Source organism: Myotis myotis, unplaced genomic scaffold (assembly GCF_014108235.1).
Source record: "Myotis myotis isolate mMyoMyo1 unplaced genomic scaffold, mMyoMyo1.p scaffold_m19_p_5, whole genome shotgun sequence".
NCBI lineage: Eukaryota > Metazoa > Chordata > Mammalia > Chiroptera > Vespertilionidae > Myotis > Myotis myotis.
This window is the reverse complement of record NW_023416357.1, coordinates 8,981,590-9,001,317: the sequence shown is the minus strand read 5'-3', so window position 1 is coordinate 9,001,317 and position 19,728 is coordinate 8,981,590. Positions and strand designations below refer to the sequence as shown.

At 42.4% G+C, this 19,728-nt stretch overlaps 1 protein-coding gene across 1 annotated transcript in view; it reads left to right on the top strand.

Annotated features, from left to right (window-relative positions):
• The window catches only part of PLCXD3 (phosphatidylinositol specific phospholipase C X domain containing 3), a 125,014-nt gene that overhangs the window by 75,427 nt on the left and 29,859 nt on the right, over positions 1-19,728 (top strand). Inside the window, exon 2 of the mRNA XM_036311082.1 lies at positions 3,658-4,366. Coding sequence (XP_036166975.1) covers positions 3,658-4,366 — 709 coding nt within the window. The remainder of the gene's footprint in view (positions 1-3,657; positions 4,367-19,728) is intronic.

Genomic DNA, 19,728 nt, shown 5'->3' with positions numbered 1-19,728 from the left:
CTACCATGGTGCCTGAAATCCATATTCTTATGATTTCTATGGACCATTTAATGCTAGACATAGATATATACATATATAGATGTAGATATAAATTAGCATATATGTGGAATAAAATCAAAGGTAAATATTGCATCATTGAAAAAATCACTTCAAATAGCTTATCAGACGGAGAAACTAAGATGGTGGCATAGGTAAACACCGGGAAATTGCTGCCTCCCACAACAATTGAAAAATACGTCAAAAACACAAAACGGACATCATCCAGAACTACAGGAGGGATGGCTGAGTGTAAATTCTACAACTAGAAGGAAAGAAAAGCACACTGAGAGCCAGAGGAGCTGCGGAAGTAAAGTGCAGAGGTAGGGGGCTCGCACGCATGGAAAAGGGCTGGCACCTGAGGACGCGGCTGTCTTTTTGAATCCGGAGGGAGTCACAAGCTCCCGACGGCTCTGAACTCTGGTTCCGGGAAGTCTCTGGGGACCCAGGACTCATACGGGGAGAAACTGGACTGTTTGGCAGCGGGCGAACTTGAGGGCAGCTTTCCCTCAGAGGTGCTTGCAGCCCTTACGACACTGAGACTTGAGACTCCTTAGGGCAGGGCTGAGGCTCCGCCATAGCTGCTTGTTCCGCCCTTTGATTCTTTGAGACCCCGCCCCACCCAGGCTGCGGCAGAGACTTTTGCATATGAATGCCCCAGCCCTTTGTAACCTGTAATTACCTAACTGCAGCCTGGCCAGACAGACCCAGAACTTCCAAGAGAAGGCTCAAGGCCCCACAGTGGCTTGCATTGCTTCACAGCTGAGCCTCATCAAGGCCAAAAAAGGAAGGGGAATCTGCAGTTCTCTTTGTAGCTTCTGCTGTGTAACCTCAGGCAGAGGCTAAATTAGCACCTCCTTAGATCCAAGAGCCACTGTACCCAGTGGTCAGAGGGGGACCATCCAGATCACAACTCCTCAGATCCATAAGGGACACACTCAGGGTGCAGTCTCAGTGAGCACCAAAGCCCCACTGAAGCAAGTCTTGCCCAGAAGGGTGTCTCCAGCACAGAAGTTCTCCCACTGCAGACACAGCTGATTCTCACTGCCAACTGGCCTGGAGGTCAATTCCTCCCAGTGATCCTACAACAACCAAGGCATAGCTACCTCAGGTAACTGGGGAGGCTGAGCCACTGGGCCCTACAGGACACCTAGCAAACAAAGCCACTCTATCAACACAGGGAAGCAGCCAAAATGCGGAGACAAAGAAACAGGTCACAAATGGCAGAAATGGAGGAAAGCAAACGACTGGATATAGAGTTCAAGGCCACGTTTATAAGGTTTTTCAAGAATTTTATGGAAACCACCGATAAATTTAATGAGTCCCTCAATAAGTATAGTGAGATCCTGGAGGACATGAAAAAGGACCAACTAGAAATTAAGCATACACTGACTGAAATAAAGAATAATTTACAGAGATCCAACAGCAGACAAGAGGATCCCAAGAATCAAGTCAAAGATTTGAAATACAAAGAAACAAAAAATACCCAACCGAAAAAGAAAAAAGAAAAGAGATTCCAAAAATATGAAGATAGTGTAAGGAGCCTCTGGGACAACTTCAAGAGTACCAACATCAGAATTATAGGGGTACCAGAAGAAGAGAGAGGGCAAGATATTGAAAACCTATTTGAAGAAATAATGACAGAAAACTTCCCCTACCTCGTGAAAGAAATAGACTTACAAGTCCAGGAAGCGCAGAGAACCCCAAACAAAAGGAATCCAAAGAGGACCACACCAAGACACATCATAATTAAAATGCCAAGAGCAAAAGATAAAGAGAGAATCTTAAAAGCAGCAAGAGAAAGACAGTCAGTTACCTACAAGGAAGTACCCATACGACTGTCAGCTGATTTCTCAACAGAAACCATGCAGGCCAGAAGAGAGTGGCAAGAAATATTCAAAGTGATGAATAGCATGAACCTGCAACCAAGATTACTTTATCCAGCAAAGCTATCATTCAGAATAGAAGGTCAGATAAAGAGCTTCACGGATAAGAAAAAGCTAAAGGAGTTCATCACCACCAAACCAGCATTATATGAAATGCTGAAAGGTATTCTTTAAGAAGAGGAAGAAGAAAAAGGAACTCTTACCATTTGCCACAGCATGGATGGAACTGGAGAGCGGATAAACACCACAGGATCTCACTCATTTGTGGAATATAATGAACAACATAAACTGATGAACAAGGACTGATCCAGAGACGGAGAGGCATTGATTGGACTGTCGGGCTTTGGAGGGAGGGTAGGGGTGGGTGGAGGTAAGGGGGAAAGATCAACCAAAGGACTTACATGCAGGCATATAGGCCTAACCAATGGACACGGACAATGGGGGGGTGGGGGGGAGGGCATGAGCGGGGGTGGGGGTGGGGGTGTAGAGGGTAATGTGGGGACAAGGACACATATGTAATATCTTAATCAATAAAAAATATATTAAAAAAATAGCTTATCAGACAAAAGCCATAAGGTGATAGATGATAAATTTAGAGGGCCATGAGTGTGCATGTGTGTGTGCATGTGTGCGTATATGTGTTTGGGTGGCAGGAGTAATGACCTCGGAGAAGGTGTGCCTTAAGGAATATAGATCAGGAGTGGGCCACAAGGTGTGAGGAAGCATAAGGAACAGATGGGGAATGATGACGTCTGCTAATGTGTGAACAATCCAGGATACATTCATTTTACCTAGTTAGTAGGTCATGCCCAAGAATTAAAGGTGTCTTTAAAAATAAAATTATGACTTGAAATAATTTTTCTTTATTGGGTCCAATAACATTTTAAGTGGTTCTCTGTACTTACAGGCAAATCATACATTAGTTGCTCCATCTCCGGAGTTATTTATTTCTGCTAGAAATAAATAAATAGGTTGTCCTTGTTCTTCCTAGAAAGAAATGCTTTTAAATTGGGAAGCCAACTTCCAAAAGAGACTTTGCTGTTAAGAGGAAGTATCAGAACAAAATGGCTTCTTAGTTAATTTTTGCTCAGTTGTGATAACTTGCAACCTTATCTAAGATGACAGTTGCCCAAGTGCAGGGTCAGAAATGATGTTAAACATGTCAGCATTGGACTGTCCTCTTGCCTTATTTCTCCTTTCTTCTACCCTTTGACCTCTTGTGTTTTCCAAAGGGTATGAGGTTGCCATTCTTACACTGACCATCTGCTGGTGGAAAGGGCTTCTTTATTCATTGGAATAAGCAGAGCTTCTTTATTTGTTGAAACAAGACTTCTGGGCTTCAAATCAACCCCAAATGAAGAACAGGGGCAACATTATAGACAAAGTATTTGGGAACTGGTAGGTCCCCATAAGTCCTATTCTTGAATGGTCACTATATGGAAAACCAATCCTAGTGAATACATTAAATTCTTTGTTGACAGAAGTAGAAGATGATGATTTGAATTTGAAAATGTTGATCAGAAGGCATTGTTTTATCACTTCAGAACCAATTTGCTCTGTTGTTATACTAGGCTGTAAAAAAACCTCCCTGAGGCATGAGAATGAACTTGGTAAATAATGCTTAGTGCTTCCTTTGGCTCATTTGAGGGAGAGATATAGACATTGCAAGAGGGAAAGAGGTTGGGGAGGACAAAGGACTGAAATGTAACCACATTGTGCCTTGTTGTTCTTCTAGGATCTCACGATTCTTTCAGCTTCTACATCGATGAAGCCTCTCCAGTAGGGCCTGAACAGCCAGAAACTGTCCAGAATTTTGTCTCTGTTTTTGGAACTGTGGCCAAAAAGCTGATGCGGAAATGGTTAGCCACGCAAACGATGAATTTTACTGGTCAGCTAGGAGCTGGGATCCGTTATTTTGATCTTCGAATTTCCACCAAGCCCAGAGACCCCGACAATGAACTCTACTTTGCTCACGGTTTGTTCAGTGCCAAAGTCAATGAGGGCCTTGAGGAGATCAATGCATTCCTCACAGATCACCGTAAGGAGGTCGTGTTCTTGGACTTCAATCATTTTTATGGAATGCAGAAATATCACCATGAAAAATTGGTCCAGATGCTGAAAGACATCTATGGAAATAAGATGTGCCCAGCAATTTTTGCACAGGAAGTGAGTCTAAAGTACCTGTGGGAGAAGGACTACCAGGTGCTGGTCTTCTACCACAGTCCCGTGGCTCTGGAGGTGCCCTTCCTCTGGCCTGGGCAGATGATGCCAGCACCCTGGGCCAACACCACAGACCCAGAAAAACTAATTCAGTTCCTTCAGGCGTCCATCACTGAGAGAAGAAAGAAGGGCTCGTTTTTTATATCTCAGGTGGTGCTGACGCCCAAAGCTAGCACTGTGGTCAAAGGGGTGGCCAGTGGCCTCAGAGAAACAATCACAGAAAGGTAAGTGTCCTTAAAGTATCAGGAAGATAATGTTTAAATAATTCATAGAGCTGCTAAGTGACAGAGCTAAAATTCATATCTAGGTATATTAATGTCCTACGGCAACCATAACTAAGTACCACAAATTGAGTGGCTTAAAACTTATGCTCTAGTAGGACTAAAGTAGGACTTGCGGAGGAAAAATCAAATAAGTTAGGGAAGTGTGGAAAATGCTTTTATATATTATATTTACACAGCTCTGCCAAGAGAGTCACATTGCACATTAGCATATAAAAGGCACTAACAAGTATTTTAGTGGTGAATTTTGTTTAAAGTTAACTAATTCAATGTTTTCTAAGCACATAATGTTTTTTAGACCACACTTATTAACAGCCCATGAAATTAATTTTGAAAACTGTCCTCAGCCCTAGCCAGTTTGACTTAGTGGATAGAATGTCAACCTGGGGACTGAAAGGTCCTAGGTTTGATTTCCATCAAGGGCACATGCCCAAGCTGTGGGCCCCATCCCTAGTAGGAGCGTGTAGGAGGCAGCCAATCAGTGATTTTCTCTCATCATTGATGTTTCTCTCTCTCTCTCTCTCTCTCTCTCTCTCTCTCTCTCCCTCCCTCCCTCCCCCCAACCCCTTCCTTCCTCTCTGAAATCAATAGAAGTGTATTAAAAAAACAAAAACCATCCTCAGCCACCTGCTCTCATTGAGAACTTGCCACTGGCCTCTGGCTTTTGTAGCTGGAATAGCAGAGCTGTATCACTGAGAAAAGAAAAAGAAGTGGGTAACGAGAGAATTTTAAAAGCAGAGACGAAGACCCTCTCTGTAGAATCAACTTTCTTCTCTCTAGGCTTATGCGAAATCCTTGCAGATATATCTAAACATGGCCGTGATGCTTGTGCTATAAGCATTCTAGAATGGAGCCTAGTCTCAGAAGAACTAGAAAGACCTCTTTTTAAACCTGTCGCAAAGCCTATATCCGAGTAGGGTGTTGATGTGAAACTCAAAGGTGCCGTTTCGTCCTGTGTCCATGTATTTCAGCTTTCTGGATGAGGTCTAGAGGGAAAGATCTTTGTTCGTGTTCATCCTAGTGTCTTGCAAAGGTAATCAACTTACCTCTGAGAGTCAGTGAAAGAACCTTTAACTCCCCAAGAGCACATTACCTCTCTTCCCTCCTCAAGTGAAGAGGCCAACAAAGGAGACTCTGCCATTTTCCTCCTGAGATTGTACCACAGCTGCCCATTCAGGAATCCTATGTTAACACCCAAAAGTGTCATGAAATTCTCCTTTGACACCAAAAGAGAAGCCGCTGGGCAATATGAAGTCCTTTCTGGACCTTAAGAATTTTCATCTGCAAAATTGGGAGTTTGAACTAGATCATTTCCAAGGTCCTTTTCTGTTCCTAATTCCCACAATTTTAAAATCCTGCATTTGACTAGCTTCTCTATAACTGTTTGATGATGTCTAACAGGGTTAGGAAATCTCTGAGCGCATGCATTTAGAAAACAGTGTTTGCAGGTGTGCGTGGCTCTCAGGGAAACTGATGTAGGTACCATAGCTTTCAATCTGGCCACTGGTTCCAAATACTGCAGATGCGTTTTCTACATTTGAGCAATGCCAAAAGACACAGGATTTTATTTCCTAAAGACCTATTTTTAATTTCTTTTTTCATACACCAGTTTTTGCACCTCACCCCCACGGAATTCACACGTTTTTAAAAAGAAGGTGTGCAACTTGAATCAAGTCCTTCCCCAATTTGTGGAAGTTTATACATTATAGGTGTTTGAGTGGTTGGCTTGTTTTTTTGTTGTTGTTAAAAAAATTTTCAGACCACCTGTCAGAATTTTTAAGGAGCAATACATCTTTGCAAATAAATTGATGTTAAATTAATCTAGACAATATTTATATAGGTCAACAATGTAGATGATGATGATGATAACAACAAGCTATTTTAAAGTGTTCTCTATCTGTTCAATCCTGTGCTAACTGCTTTATATGCATTGATTGATTTAATTTTCCCAAAACTTCCCCCAAATAGCATTGCCATCCCATCATAAATGAAGAAATGGACCCTTAGGAAGTTAAGCAACTTACCCAGATAACACAGTTCAGGAAAGGTGAATTCAAGAGTTAAATCCAGGTTTCTCCATTTTGTGTTTATTTATAAAACAAACACGTCTGGATGCCTACTCTTTTCAAGACCCTGTATTCAATGGTGCTTCACCGTGTGACCTCGGATATGGAGGTTTAAAACCATTGCATCATTCTATCTCCCAGCTACCTGTGAGCACCCCTAGTGGTGACTGCACATTTGTTTTCATCTTATTATATGACAACACCTAGATGAATGGTTCCCAACCTTCTTTTGGGCATGCCCCACCTAACCATTCTAAAATCCTGATGCCCCTCCCAACCCCTGTGACATATAATTCTTATTATTTAAAAAGTGAACTGCTATTCACATAGAGGAAGCCTAAAAGGCCATTAACTTGGTCTAAACAAGCTTCCAAAGAACGAGAGAAAAATAAAAGAATGAAAGGACAGTTGAAGTACTGAGAAAGAAATCACTAAGAAATTGTTAAAAAAAAATAATAATAATATGAAGTGATATGAAAAATAGCAAATAAGATTTCAAAACATATAATAGAGAACTGGAATGCATAAATATGCCACAATATATATTTATATACTGTGTATGAGGCTCCTAGAACCATAAGAAATGCAAAAAATTCACTGTTAATAACCCATTCTTGAATGGCCCCCCTTAAAAATCAAATTGCCACCCTGTGGGACATGTGCCCACGTTGGGAACCGCGGATCTAGATGAAGCTGGCAGTATATTCAGCTGGAAGGTTCGATTTAGTATGCACCTGTCAAGTAGCTCCTGTGAGGGGCTCTGTATTGAGTGCTGTGAACATATTAAAATTAGTAAGATGCTATTGATTTCCTCAGGCATCAAGGATGTTTGAAAAGGCAAGATCATACATGACCTAAATACAAATTGGAAAAAAGAGAGAAATTAACGGCCAAGATCTATAGTGATTTAAAAACAGAGATACCTGAAAAGATTTTGGTCAGCTTTGAAGAGAGGACAGGCTTGTGATGGGCAGAAATGGGCAGTGTGGCTTCCCACACTGAGGGAACAGCAAGAGAAAAACATGGAATTGGGAAATCTGGCGGAACAGAAGTTAGAGTTGGCCAGAGCAGAGTGAGATGTAAAGGAACATGAGAGATGAGCTTAGGAAAGGCCAAGGGGAAGATTATGCAGGACTTTAAATGTAGTCTGGGGACTCTGAGTTTAAACACCTATGTGCTAGAGGTACTAGGAAGATATTGAAGGGGACCAACCAGAACTGGACCTCAGGGAATGACACTGAACTGACTGCATAGGTTGAATAAGAATAGAAGATATGGAAGATAACTCACCAGTCCAAGGTTGGAAACAAAGTGAGACGTCAGGAAGTGACTGGGAGGCGAGAAAGGTAGAAGATGTGGACATCTTAGCACTACTGACGCTCTTCCCATTGGAGCCCTGAGGGTACATTCTGCTGAATGACATCCTTGGAGGTGGACAGTGTGCAGCCCTACCCACTGACTCTCAGGATTAGTCACTGCCTTGGAGGAAAGGCAGAATTTTCAGGGTGTGGTTGGTTGTAAAGAAGCATCAATATGACCCAGAGAGGAAAGGAAGGCAGACACAGTTGTTGAGCTCACATTATGTGCCAGGCACTGTGTTTTATAGGAACTGTGTTCATTTAATCCTCCCCACAGCCTGACAAGGTGGGTATTAGCAGGTCCATTGTAGGTGGAAATGGGTCTGATAATACTAGAAGTTGAATATGTCTAGTACCTTGCTCAAAAAAACCCATATTAATTTAGCAAAGCCAAGATTATAATTGGGTCTGTTTGACTCCATGTTTCATGCTTACTCCTGCAAATTAGGGAAAATTTACATTTTCTAGGAGTGGGTGCATGTTATACAATATCACATCTTGCGGGGGAGAGTCACTCTAAGGATTTGGGAAGGTAAGTATGCTAGGCTGGGGGGTGTGGGGGAGAAGCTGTGAGAAGAGCAGGTCGTGGAGTGTATGGCTTTGTCTCAAGAAAGCAAACCAATGTAGGATGCTGGCATGCGGCCCCTAGGGTAGCACTGCCATAGAATATGGATAGGAAGGGAACTTAGAGGTGATGGGGCTCAATTCCCCCCACTGTGTGCTTGCTGCCCATTTAACTGTTTTCCATTTAGTAAGAATTTGGGGCCAAAGGAATGCTAATTGATTGCCCAAGTTACAGAGCTTAACTGGCAGCAAAAATGGGATTAAAATCCAAGTCTCCTGGCTTAAAGGCAGAATTTTGTCCTCCACACCCCAGGGAGGGATGAGGACAGAGGATGGGATGGACAGCAAGACCAAGCAGGGTCATAGAACAGGCTCAGGGACAAACATGGAAGGTTTGCACCATGCACAGCATACCGTGGTACCTGGGGCCCTGACTGGGGGTCAGAGGTCGGGCCTGGGTTTGGGCCATGGATTTTTGTGCAGGGCCAACCTTCTCTGGGTTCTCTCTCTTTCTGCATCACCAACACAATGGACTCTATTTTTTTCCATCTAATCAGGACACACCGCAGCTCACACCAACACCCCAAACAGCATTACTGCTGCCCAATTTACCTGTCATTTCCTAAGCGCAGCAGGTACAGGGCTGGCCTCTGGGAAGTTGTTTACCTGCAACATCAGTCATCTCAACAGCTGTGGGGAGCGAAGAGGAACTCGCTGAGAGGTGGGTTGGAAGGCAGGGTGACATGGGAGAGTGCCAGTCTCCACGAAGAGCAGCTTTCTGCCGCTGACCTCCCAGGCCCTGTCTCCCGGGGAGTCAGCACTAGGGCAGCTGATTGTGGACCCGCCAGTTCAGTAAAATGGGAAGCTGTCTCCTTGGGCTCCATATGCCTGTTGAGAGAGAATAACAAGGAGACCGTGGAAAACCAGCCTTAGAATAATCATTGTTTACCAGGCACTTTCATCATGAGATTGTTTCTTCAACATACGCTTATCAGAGGCCTCGTTTGTTCAATACGTGTTATTTCCAACTTGCAGTTTAAGAAACTGAAGATCAGAAAAGCTAAGTAATGTGTTTAGTGGCGCTATGAGCCAGTGCTGGGATCAATTCAGAATCTAGGTTTTTGAACCTCTAGAAAGAGGAGTCTGGCTTGGAAATGGAAAGGAAACTCCAGAAAGCAACCTTTTTCCTAGCCTGAGGCTTGGCCAGCTGGGAAGTGCGCGTGGCGACTTTGTTAAAATGTGAGTTCCTAAATGCTGCTCCCCAAGAGGTTCTGACTCGTGTCTGTGGCAGTAGTGCACATAAAAGTGTTCTCTCTCCTTTATTGTGCTGAAGTTGTAAGGTTAAAGGGCAGGCAAATCCAGGTAGGTATCTTTTATTATCTGCATCAGGAGAGATGAAGACTGGGGAGAGTTCTAAGCCTTTGGGAGGTCAGATACCCATTCAGTTCCTGGTGTTTGTGAGAGAGAGAGAGAGAGAGAGAGAGAGAGAGAGAGAGAGAGAGAGAGAGAGAGAGAGAGAATATAAGCCTATTTTAGTGACTCTCTCTGGGTGTCAGTTGTCTTATGTGGAATTACTGGGCAGATTGAATTTAATGTCTGAAAAGGAACTAGCCTAGTCCAGGGGTGGGCAAACTTTTTGACTCGAGGGCCACAATGGGTTCTTAAACTGGACCGCAGGGCCGGAGTGTTTGTGTGAACTAATATAAATTCAAAGTAAACATCATTACATAAAAGGGTATGGTCTTTTTTTTTCAATAGTTTTATTCATTTCAAACGGGCCGGATCTGGCCCGTGGGCCGTAGTTTGCCCACGGCTGGCCCTAGTCTGTAGCCAGCACTCACAGAAAGATGAGAGCAAGTGGTTGATAGGGGTGGAGCGGGAGACAGAGGGAATAAGGATGGAGTGCCCATGCAGCAGGGATGTTTAGTCAATCAGGTTGTGGCACAATAGTCTGGGGACATCAGCCAGCAAGTGAGGGGAGAAGAGGCTAGTTTGGGATTAGAAATGAACCAAAACATGAATTGTCAGTAGATAAACAAGTAAGAGGTATCTGAGTCTAGAAGTAAAATGCGCTGGATCTGGACAGCTCAGGCCTTGTGCCATCTGCCCTCTGTAGACTGGACTTCTTGGCGTGGAGAGCAAGGCCATTTATTCAAGGAGGAATTGCTCCACTCTGCAGAGACCTTCTGACTTTACGCTGGGGAGAAGGGCATAAATGTTCTGTGACCACCAAATCATCAGACACAAGTGTATAATCGAACACCCTGAGTTCATTACTTGTTGCAGTGAGGTTGGACCCACACCATGGGAACCATGAGACTCCTAGTGAGCAGGTGATGGAACTGGGGCTTGGGGGGTCACTTGGGGAGGCTCAAGGAGGCAGAGATTCTCTCTAGATTGCATGCAGTCAGAAAGCAAGGACAATTCTATAACTGGGTCTCTCAATAGGTCTTATCTATAGGGCTAAAGGGAGAATAGACAGTAATTGGTTTAAAAAAGTCACAGTCATTCATTTAGTCTAGACAGATAAATGTTTAGCTCTTCTGTGGGTGATTTTGTTGTTGTGCCTAGACAAAATTACAAAGTTTTTGTTTTTATCTTACTTTCCCCTTGATTTTGAGTAACCTCTTAGGGAGGTTGGTGTTCTGGGAGATTGTCTATTTGCAACCAGAGAATAACATGGCCTATTTGTGAGTGTTAGGGTAGCTTCCAGGTGTCAGGGGTTGATTTTTAATTTCTTTCCCCCCTTTCTGTGCAACGTGAAGGAAAAAATAGCACTTATTTCCATTTGGTCTGAAAGCCTCTGATGTGAGTTAAGCTTTCCATGTGCTCTTTCTTTGTGATTCTTTTTCTCATTGAAACAGTTGAGGCTGTGTCTATGCAGAAGCCCAGACCACTGTGATAATGAGGCAAATCAGAGTTGGTGATACCCTAGTCCAGGGCTTGTTTACGGAAAATGTAGACTTCCAATTGAGTCATATTGACCATTAGCTTCACATGCTTTTCTCTGTGATCCTAAGTTTCTTCCTGTGTCATGGGGCAAGGATTGGACGTGACTAACAAGTATAAAGAATCCCTGGTGGTGGCGGCTGAAGGGGTTGAAGGTGTGAAAGAAATGTGAGAACACAGCATCTTGTAAAGGGAATTAATTGCTTATTCTTTAATATCTGTGAGCATCCCAATGTTTTTTCCAAGGTTTCACAACTCAGGGCACAGAGGAGCAGAAGGTGAGAGGCCAGTGGTCCCACTTTCAACTGAATTGTTCTCTTGCCCTTTGTATCAGGGGAGGCATTTTTTTTTTTCTTGGCCTTGTTTGAACGGGCACCTTGAATGCTGGTTATGTTGGGTGTACTTGGTAGACACGGCTTTGGGTGACTGACATATTGATTAACAAAGTTGACTCTGACCAGTATAAATGCTTATTTAACTGAGGTGATGTAAGCTTAATCCTCTCTATCAAAGGATTAAAGGGCAAGGAGTTGCTTTCAGTGTGCCCCACCTAACAAAATTGTAACAAAAATCTTCAATAATGTACACACACTGCTCCAGATCATGACATTTCAGCTTTTAATGTATGACATTCAGTTGATAAAAATGTTTTCTTCCATAATATTTTCAGTATAACAACGACAATAACAAAAGCTGTGAATATGACATTTTCCCTGAATATCTGGCCTTGGAGGATTTCAGAAGAAAATACTACATGCCCTGCCTGATATCTGGCTTCACTGTGTAGAACACAGGTCTCCTGGCTCTTGCTCTATTGTCTGGGATTGTAGCCTTTGCTAATGAACTTATTGGAAAGTACAAAATATAATTAGACAGAATAGCTAGAGACTTGCCTGTCATCACTGATTTTTATCTGCAGAAATCACAAGTATAGCTGGAATTTTTGCTTTAAAGTATCCCTGCCTCTCACCCCCTCATCACTCATTTTCCTGTGGCCTCAGCTATTAAGAGAAGAATCTTGAGAGTTGTTTCTGGATCTGTGACATCCTGTCCTGATGTCTGTGGCAGTGAGCCAGGGATGTGTGACTTCATTAGTGAAGGCTAAAAGCACAGGCTGCCCTTTGGAAATGTATGTGAGATTTGGCCAGGAGAAAACTGAGCAAATTCACCATGGAGTGACTGCTTATCTGAATACTAAACAGAAAAGCCAATGTGATCTAGCTCAGGTTCAAAAGTGAACCAGTCATGACATAAATAACACAATAATGCTATAAAGGGTTACTTGTGAAAATGCATCATTAAGATTTTGGGGGTATATTTTTGGAGGGTTTCATTTATATTGCCTATTTCTCCCAATAAACTACTTGTAATTTGAATAGCTTATCATGAATAGATGTAGATTATATAATTTAGTCTAAGTTTGTCTGTTAACAGAGACCATATGTGGACTCAGAGGAGACATGCTGAATCTATGGCTAAAAAGTAAAACCTGGAAACTTCGTTTTATTCTGGTCTCCATTTTACATTTACTGATGAGCAGTTAAGGGCTATTGAATAAACTTGACTCATGGTCATTCACAAGTAGAGCAGGCTGCCATGTGCATTTCTACATGGTTTTCTATGACAGAAGGAGAACTTCACATCTTTGCAATAACACATAGCTGGTTGCTGCTGGCTATGTGCTTACACTTCATCCCTGTGTTCCAGCAACCCCCAAACAGGACATGGCAGAAGATCTTGTATCTGAGAAGCTCCTTGATGCCACAAATCATGAGCAGGGACATTTGTATATCTCCATAGCATCAGCTGTGCATATAAAGGTTGTTTCAATGGTCCACCATTTCTGCTCCAAGGGAGCCAGCTTTAAATTGAAAATGTATATGTGCCTGCCATGTGTGTGTGTGTGTGTGTTGAAAGGGGTGGAAGAAGTAAAGAAGTTAAGTAGGAACCTAGTCTTCACTCAGCGCCTGGGAGAGTACATTGTTTTGCACCTGCTCATGAAGGAAGGGTTTCCCAAGTAGTATGTCTTTATCTTCCAACTGAGAGTAGAGGAAAAAGTGCTCATCTACCCAATGTGGTACTTTCTCACCTAGTTTCATGCATTTACTTTCTTTTTTCTTTCTCTAGACCTCATATTTTCTTTGGTGTTTTTCTTGAGGCCATTGTAGTTATGAAAGTGGTGTGTGTATGTGTGTGTGTGTGTGTGTGTGTGTGTGTGTGTGTGTGTGTGTGTGTGTTTTCTGTCCCAGTGTTGCATGACTTATCTCTGAGATATTTTGGGGCTTTTGTCCCTCTGTAGCTCTTGATAAAAATTCAGATAGAACTTAGATATAATGGGGTAGAGAAGAGAAGAAAGGAATATAACCCACTTGGTGTCTAGGATGTCACTTATGACTTCAGAGAATTTTAATTTCTCTTCAACAAAGTAGACCAAAGTAGTTTTCTCCAGTGTCCCATCATGAGAATTCATCCATGTATTGAGTCAGCCAGTCCCTCAATCATGAGACTCTGAAGACCATGCTGTGGGCTTTGAGTGGGGACAAGAGAGGGATGGTGTAGTGTCTTACAAGATCTTGCCTCATGACCCTTGTCTTGGGGTTACAGGGCAGTCTCCCTAGAATGTGAGGTTTATGTAAGAAACAGTTAGAAATGGTACAAGACAGAATTTTCAACTGAGCAGTAACATGTTGACCTGCAGATTTAGTACCCATAGTGGCTCAAAGGAAAGAAAGATGACAAAAGTGACTTCTCCAATATCTCAGGACAACAATGCACTCACCTTGGCTGCCCTTTCTTTCCTTACTACATTGTAATGTTTGGCTCAAATATCAAGAGCACATCTTATTTTCTCTACTCAAACAAGATCTACTTTTGTGGTTGTCTACCCATTGGCCACTGAAAATGATAAACAGCATCTTTTCTAAGGTAGAAAATTATGCTTGGTTTGGGGAACCTTTCCAGACAATCAGGTTCAGACAAGGCCAACAAGTGAGAGTTCCGTGGAGGCTTGAAAGACCAGCCACAGACACTGCACACTCTGTGTGCTTGTTGGTGTTGTTGACAGCTATTTAGGTGGTGGTGGGTGGGGGGTGCAAAACCATTATGTGAAAGGGTTCTCTTTTGACCATAAAATTCAGCAAATGCTCCGAGAATATTTAATAACTGCATGGTACATATATTATTTTAAAAGTTTGAGGTGGAAAAGAAATGCTTTTAGGCTTAACATTCTCTCCTACACAGTTTATATGCCAAGATCTATTCCTCTATTATCAAAAGTGCATATCGAATGAAGTACATTCCTTCCTTAATTGAATTAACTTCACAACAAGGGAGCCACGTTGGGGGCTTCTGAAGGACACAGAGGAGCAACCTTTAGACAAGTGTACTTGGCATTGGTACTGTTTTCTCCTCTCTTCTTTCTCAGTTTTGTAGTGAGAAGGGACAAATTTATAGCAACATGCCAAAACGATAGCGCAGGAAGTCCCAGCTGCTCTCGCCCCAGCTGTCTCTGGGAGGTAATAATATGGAGTGGGAATAACACTTCGCCCCGAAGAGCACACACATTTTAAGTTGCTTTAATTTTCCTGCCAATTAGACTTTTAAGATGCCAAATGCATCTCCAGGCAACCTCTGTGACTGTTTAGTATCCTTTGGTAAAGGAGCCTAGGGCAAAGAGAGATATTCAAGTGGCAAAAATAGCATGGAAAAACTTTACTCTTTAATCCCCAAAGGAAAAAAAAATGTGGAAATGGGAGGACACAGGGATAGTCACACTGACCTGAATGAGGGCTACTAAACAGACTGGGGAGTCAGAATTCTCAGCCTAGGACAGGGGTTCTCAACCTCAGAATAACTGGCATTTTGGACAAGGTATTTCCTCACTGTTGGGGGTTGCCCTATACATTGTAGGTTGTTTGGCAGCATCCCTGGTCTCTACCACACGATTCCAGTAGCACGTCCCCCTTCTTGAGTCATGACAGTCAAAAGTGTCTCCAGTGGTTGAGTGTCAACCTATGAACCAGGAGGTCAGGGTTCAATTCCCAGTCAGGGCACATGTCTGGGTTGCGTGCAGGAGGAAGCCAATCAATGATTCTCTTTCATCATTGATGTTTCTATCTCTATCTCCCTCTCACTTCCTCTCTAAAATCAATAAAAATACATTTTTTAAAAAGTCTCCAGATATTGTCAAATTGTCAACGAGAGAGAGAGAGAGAGAGAGAGAGAGAGAGAGAGAGAGAGAGAGAGAGAGAGAGAGAAATGCCCTTGGTTGAAAACCACTGGCTTAGGGCAGCCACTGCACAAAAGATCCCGTGACAGTCACTTTTCCTGGATCTTCATTTGTTTTCTTGTTAAACAGATGATACGAACTGCCCAGGGATTAGGGAAACATGAAATGTTTAGTTATGTGGCTTGCTTTTTGGTTTAAATGAAGATGCCAAAACGTATACATTCCAGTGTCTGCTGCCTTCAGATTAGTCACCTTGGGGATTTCTTTATCCAGCCAAATGATGCTGAAGCAATTGTAGGATAGTTTGAACAACCTGCACTCATTCAGAGCCAAGTTTAGTAAATAAGGTAGGGGAGCCAAGCTGATGAATGCTGTTTGGAGTCAAAATCCAAATGGAACAATAATGAGATCACCTTTTCTTATGTGTCTCATGAACATGCTCTGAAGGCAGTTTCAATAGAGGAGCCCTACAGAGATTTGGAGTCAGCCTACCATTGATGGGATGAGTGGACAGTCATCCCCAGGTAATTGTTCTGAGGGATAGCGCAATTTCAGTTTCTAAGTCTTGGGGTGTTTGTTATAAAAAGAACCCCCCCCCTCCAATAGAATAAGATAATCTATGAGATATTGAATAGAGGCCCAGTGCATGAATTTGTGCACAGGTGTGTGTGTGGGGGGGGGGGTCCCTCAGGGTGGCCTGCGGAAATCGGGCCCCAGCTTGTGCCCCCAGCCTCGCAGCCCCACACCCCTGCCTGGCACTCTGCTTTGGCCTGACGCTGCCCTCTCACCTGTTCCACCATCCCACCTGTGGGGCGATTGATTAGGGCCGGCGGGGTGGGGGTGGAGGTGGGGGGGAACCTGGCTCCCTCAGCACCTGGGAGCCGGGTGGCAGCCCCATTCCCAACCCCCACCGCTGGGGGCCCATCGGGGCCCATCAGGGCCAACAGTGCCTCCACTGCCGCCTGCTGCCAGTGCTGCGTCACAGCGAGGGGTTGAACTACCAGTCTCCCAGTAGAACTCCTGCTCAAATGACCGACTGAGGGGACAATTTGCATATTAGGCTTTTATTATATAAGATTCTTGGAAAAACTCACATGGGATGTTTTCACTTCCATTTTATATGTGGAAAAACTCACATGGGATGTTTTCACTTCCATTTTATATGTGGAAAAACTCGTTAACAAAGGAAATCCACTGGCCCAGATTTACACAGCTTCTGTGGTTTCTAGAGTTTGGAGTCAAATACGACTGATTTCAGAGTGTGTTGCTTTTTCTTACCCCCTACACATTGCCCCTCCTTTAGAGATGTATATGGTTAAGTTCTGAAATTAGATGGTTCTTTTCAAAGCTAACCCAAAGCAGTAATATGAAAGTATCACATATTTATGAACATCTGCAAAATCAAAGAGAAGAAAATGTTTATATCCACTTCCAAATTGAGGGATTTCAAGTGACAAACAACTTCAGCTTCTGTCAGAAGAGCAGCTTTCCCCAAAGTGTGAAAACAGCTTCCAAGGCCTGTCACTGATTCTCATCCAGAATATTTTAATTCCCAGCATTTCAGCGATGGAGGAAAAGGGAACCCCATTTTCAGAGGATCACCCTGTTGAGGCACTAACATGGTAACATAAAAATAAGTGTGGTGGTTGGGGGCTGGACCAAAGAGCAGCCTCCTCCATCCAGCTTTTAAACTTCAGCTGTGAGAGCTTTGGTTATTCAAGAGTTTGCATATTACAATCGTGATAATTAGTTTAAGATTAAAACAGCCAATTAAGTGAAATATCCATTTTAACTGTATTACTTTTGTATCTTGTAGCTCTTTTAAACGAAATTGTAGTGAATCATAGAGCTAAAATGCACAGCTGAGATGTGGCCTCCAGCAGAGTGGCAAAGCAGTCTGTCCACTCATCTCTTCCTTCCTTTACTTAGTTTCAATTCTGGGCGTGAATGAGGTAGATTCTCTTATTCAGAATCCATTAGGCATCTCATTCTTGTTTCTAGTAGAGTTTTAGTGGCTCAAGCATTCACTTTGGAGGCTGAGCTGGGCTTGTCCTGATTCTGCCACTAAGATTGTGTGATCTTAGGCAAGTTCCTTAAACTCTCTGAGCTTCAGTTCCTCCTCCATAAAATGGGAATAAAAATGCATGGATAGGGCTGCTGTGAAGCATAAGTTTGATAGTCACACAAGGTGTTTAGCTCGGTGTTTGGTCCATAGTGAATGATCAATACATGTTGACTTTCATTATTATTATTAGCAACAACCATTTTGTAAGCACACTCAATGGTACTCTGCGAAATTAAAAGAGTAAATAATCCTCTTCAAGAAACTAATTTCCTAGGAAATTATTGAGACCAATTACATTTACTTTAAATAGAACCTTATTGTAATAAAGCTTATTATGATTTGGATTTTTTAATAGATGTAGTCACACATAAACATTCCGTACACTAATTGCCAAAAGTTATATGACCATCTTGCAACAGATATCTTGGGGTTTTGTTTTTCCTCTAACACTAATATTATAGATTTCTATTGTGTTTATTGTTATTTTCATTTTGTTATAATCATTTTTAGAACTAAGCTTAAATTGGTCACAATGATTCTGTGCATCAGAATTACAAGGGGACTTTAGGATCTACATGTGTTCAAACCCCGTCTCTGGATCCCAAGATTATTTTGGTGTTGGGCCAGGATTGAAAACCACTGATTGACTTATACCACAAGCTCCTAGCAAATAAGGACCACAGCTCTTCAATTTTGTATCCCCTAAAATGCCTTATAATAGCTGGTAAGTATTTACTGAGCAGTTTTGGGAGTCAGATACCGTGGAAGATAATAAAAGAAAAATACATTCCATATTCAAACAGAAATCAAGTCTTGCATGTTTTAAGAAATGAATTCATATCAGACAATTTCATAATTGGCCAATGCCACCTTAAATTATGACAACAACAATTTTGAAATAAGATTGTTTTCTAAAATTCAACCTCTAGTATTTTTCTGACATCTATATTGGTTTATACCAAGGAGCAAAGGCTAACCACAATGGACAAATCGTTTAAATACCTGTCCCTCAGAGATCTATTGACAAGTTGGGCTACCTGGATAAGGTTGGCAAGGCACTGTTCTGAGATAGACGTGTGGTTGTCATTAGTCACATTTTCATTACTTGAATACATCGACCAACCCAGCAGATTCTGTTTCAAATAAACATGTGTCCATCTTAGGGTGAGGTCATGCGTGTCTGTATACGCATGGTTGTTATAGTAAAACTAAAAATGGTTCATTAAGCTGCTTCTAGATCTCTGTCATCCTTGTCGTGACTGGGGTAATTGTGCAGCTAATTGCAGGAGCTAATGGTGGCCCCTGGCATGCAAGTTTCCCACACCCCATGCAGCCCTCCTTGTTTGCCAGGTAGCTTGTGATAACAACATGCAAACCTCCAGATGGGCATGGCCTACTGAATCTTTCCCACTGTGGCTCCATCAGCAGAGAGAAAGGAAGGGAGAAAGCAAGGGTTCTTAGCATATGTTTCAAAATACATTAATAACAGGAAGGTTTGGTCAGACATGGTACTCTGTAAACTGGGTTATATGTAAGCTGAATTAAAATGAGAGGCCATTTTCATTTTTAAAAGCAGGAATCAACATAGATTGGGAATTGTTGATACTCCTGATGATAATAAGCTTAACGTTTGTGTTAATGAAGGAACAATGACAAGGAGTCACCCAGGAGTGAGTTCATAATAGCATTCAACAATTTCTGGTGCCTATGCTCTTATATCCACACACCTAAAATGACTTGCTCAAAATCACTAGCTAATTTTTACCCAGGTCAAAATCTCCTATTATCATGCCCAGTTTTCTCTCCACTAATGTAAGGCTATCTCTGGGTAGTAATGCTCATCATTGTAGTAAATTTCTCAGGAGTATCAAGATGCTCAGTAATTTTTGAAGGAGAAGGGGTTGGGTAGTAAAAATACATGGCCTGGTTTTACAAACAGGCATTTCATATAAGTTAAAAATTGAAGCCAAAGGAAACCACTTGGTGTCCAGTGGAAAAAGAGACACCAGTGGGAAGGAAATGAGTCCTGAAGCATAGTGAGCAGGGGTTATTTTCTTCTCCTCCTGACATTATCC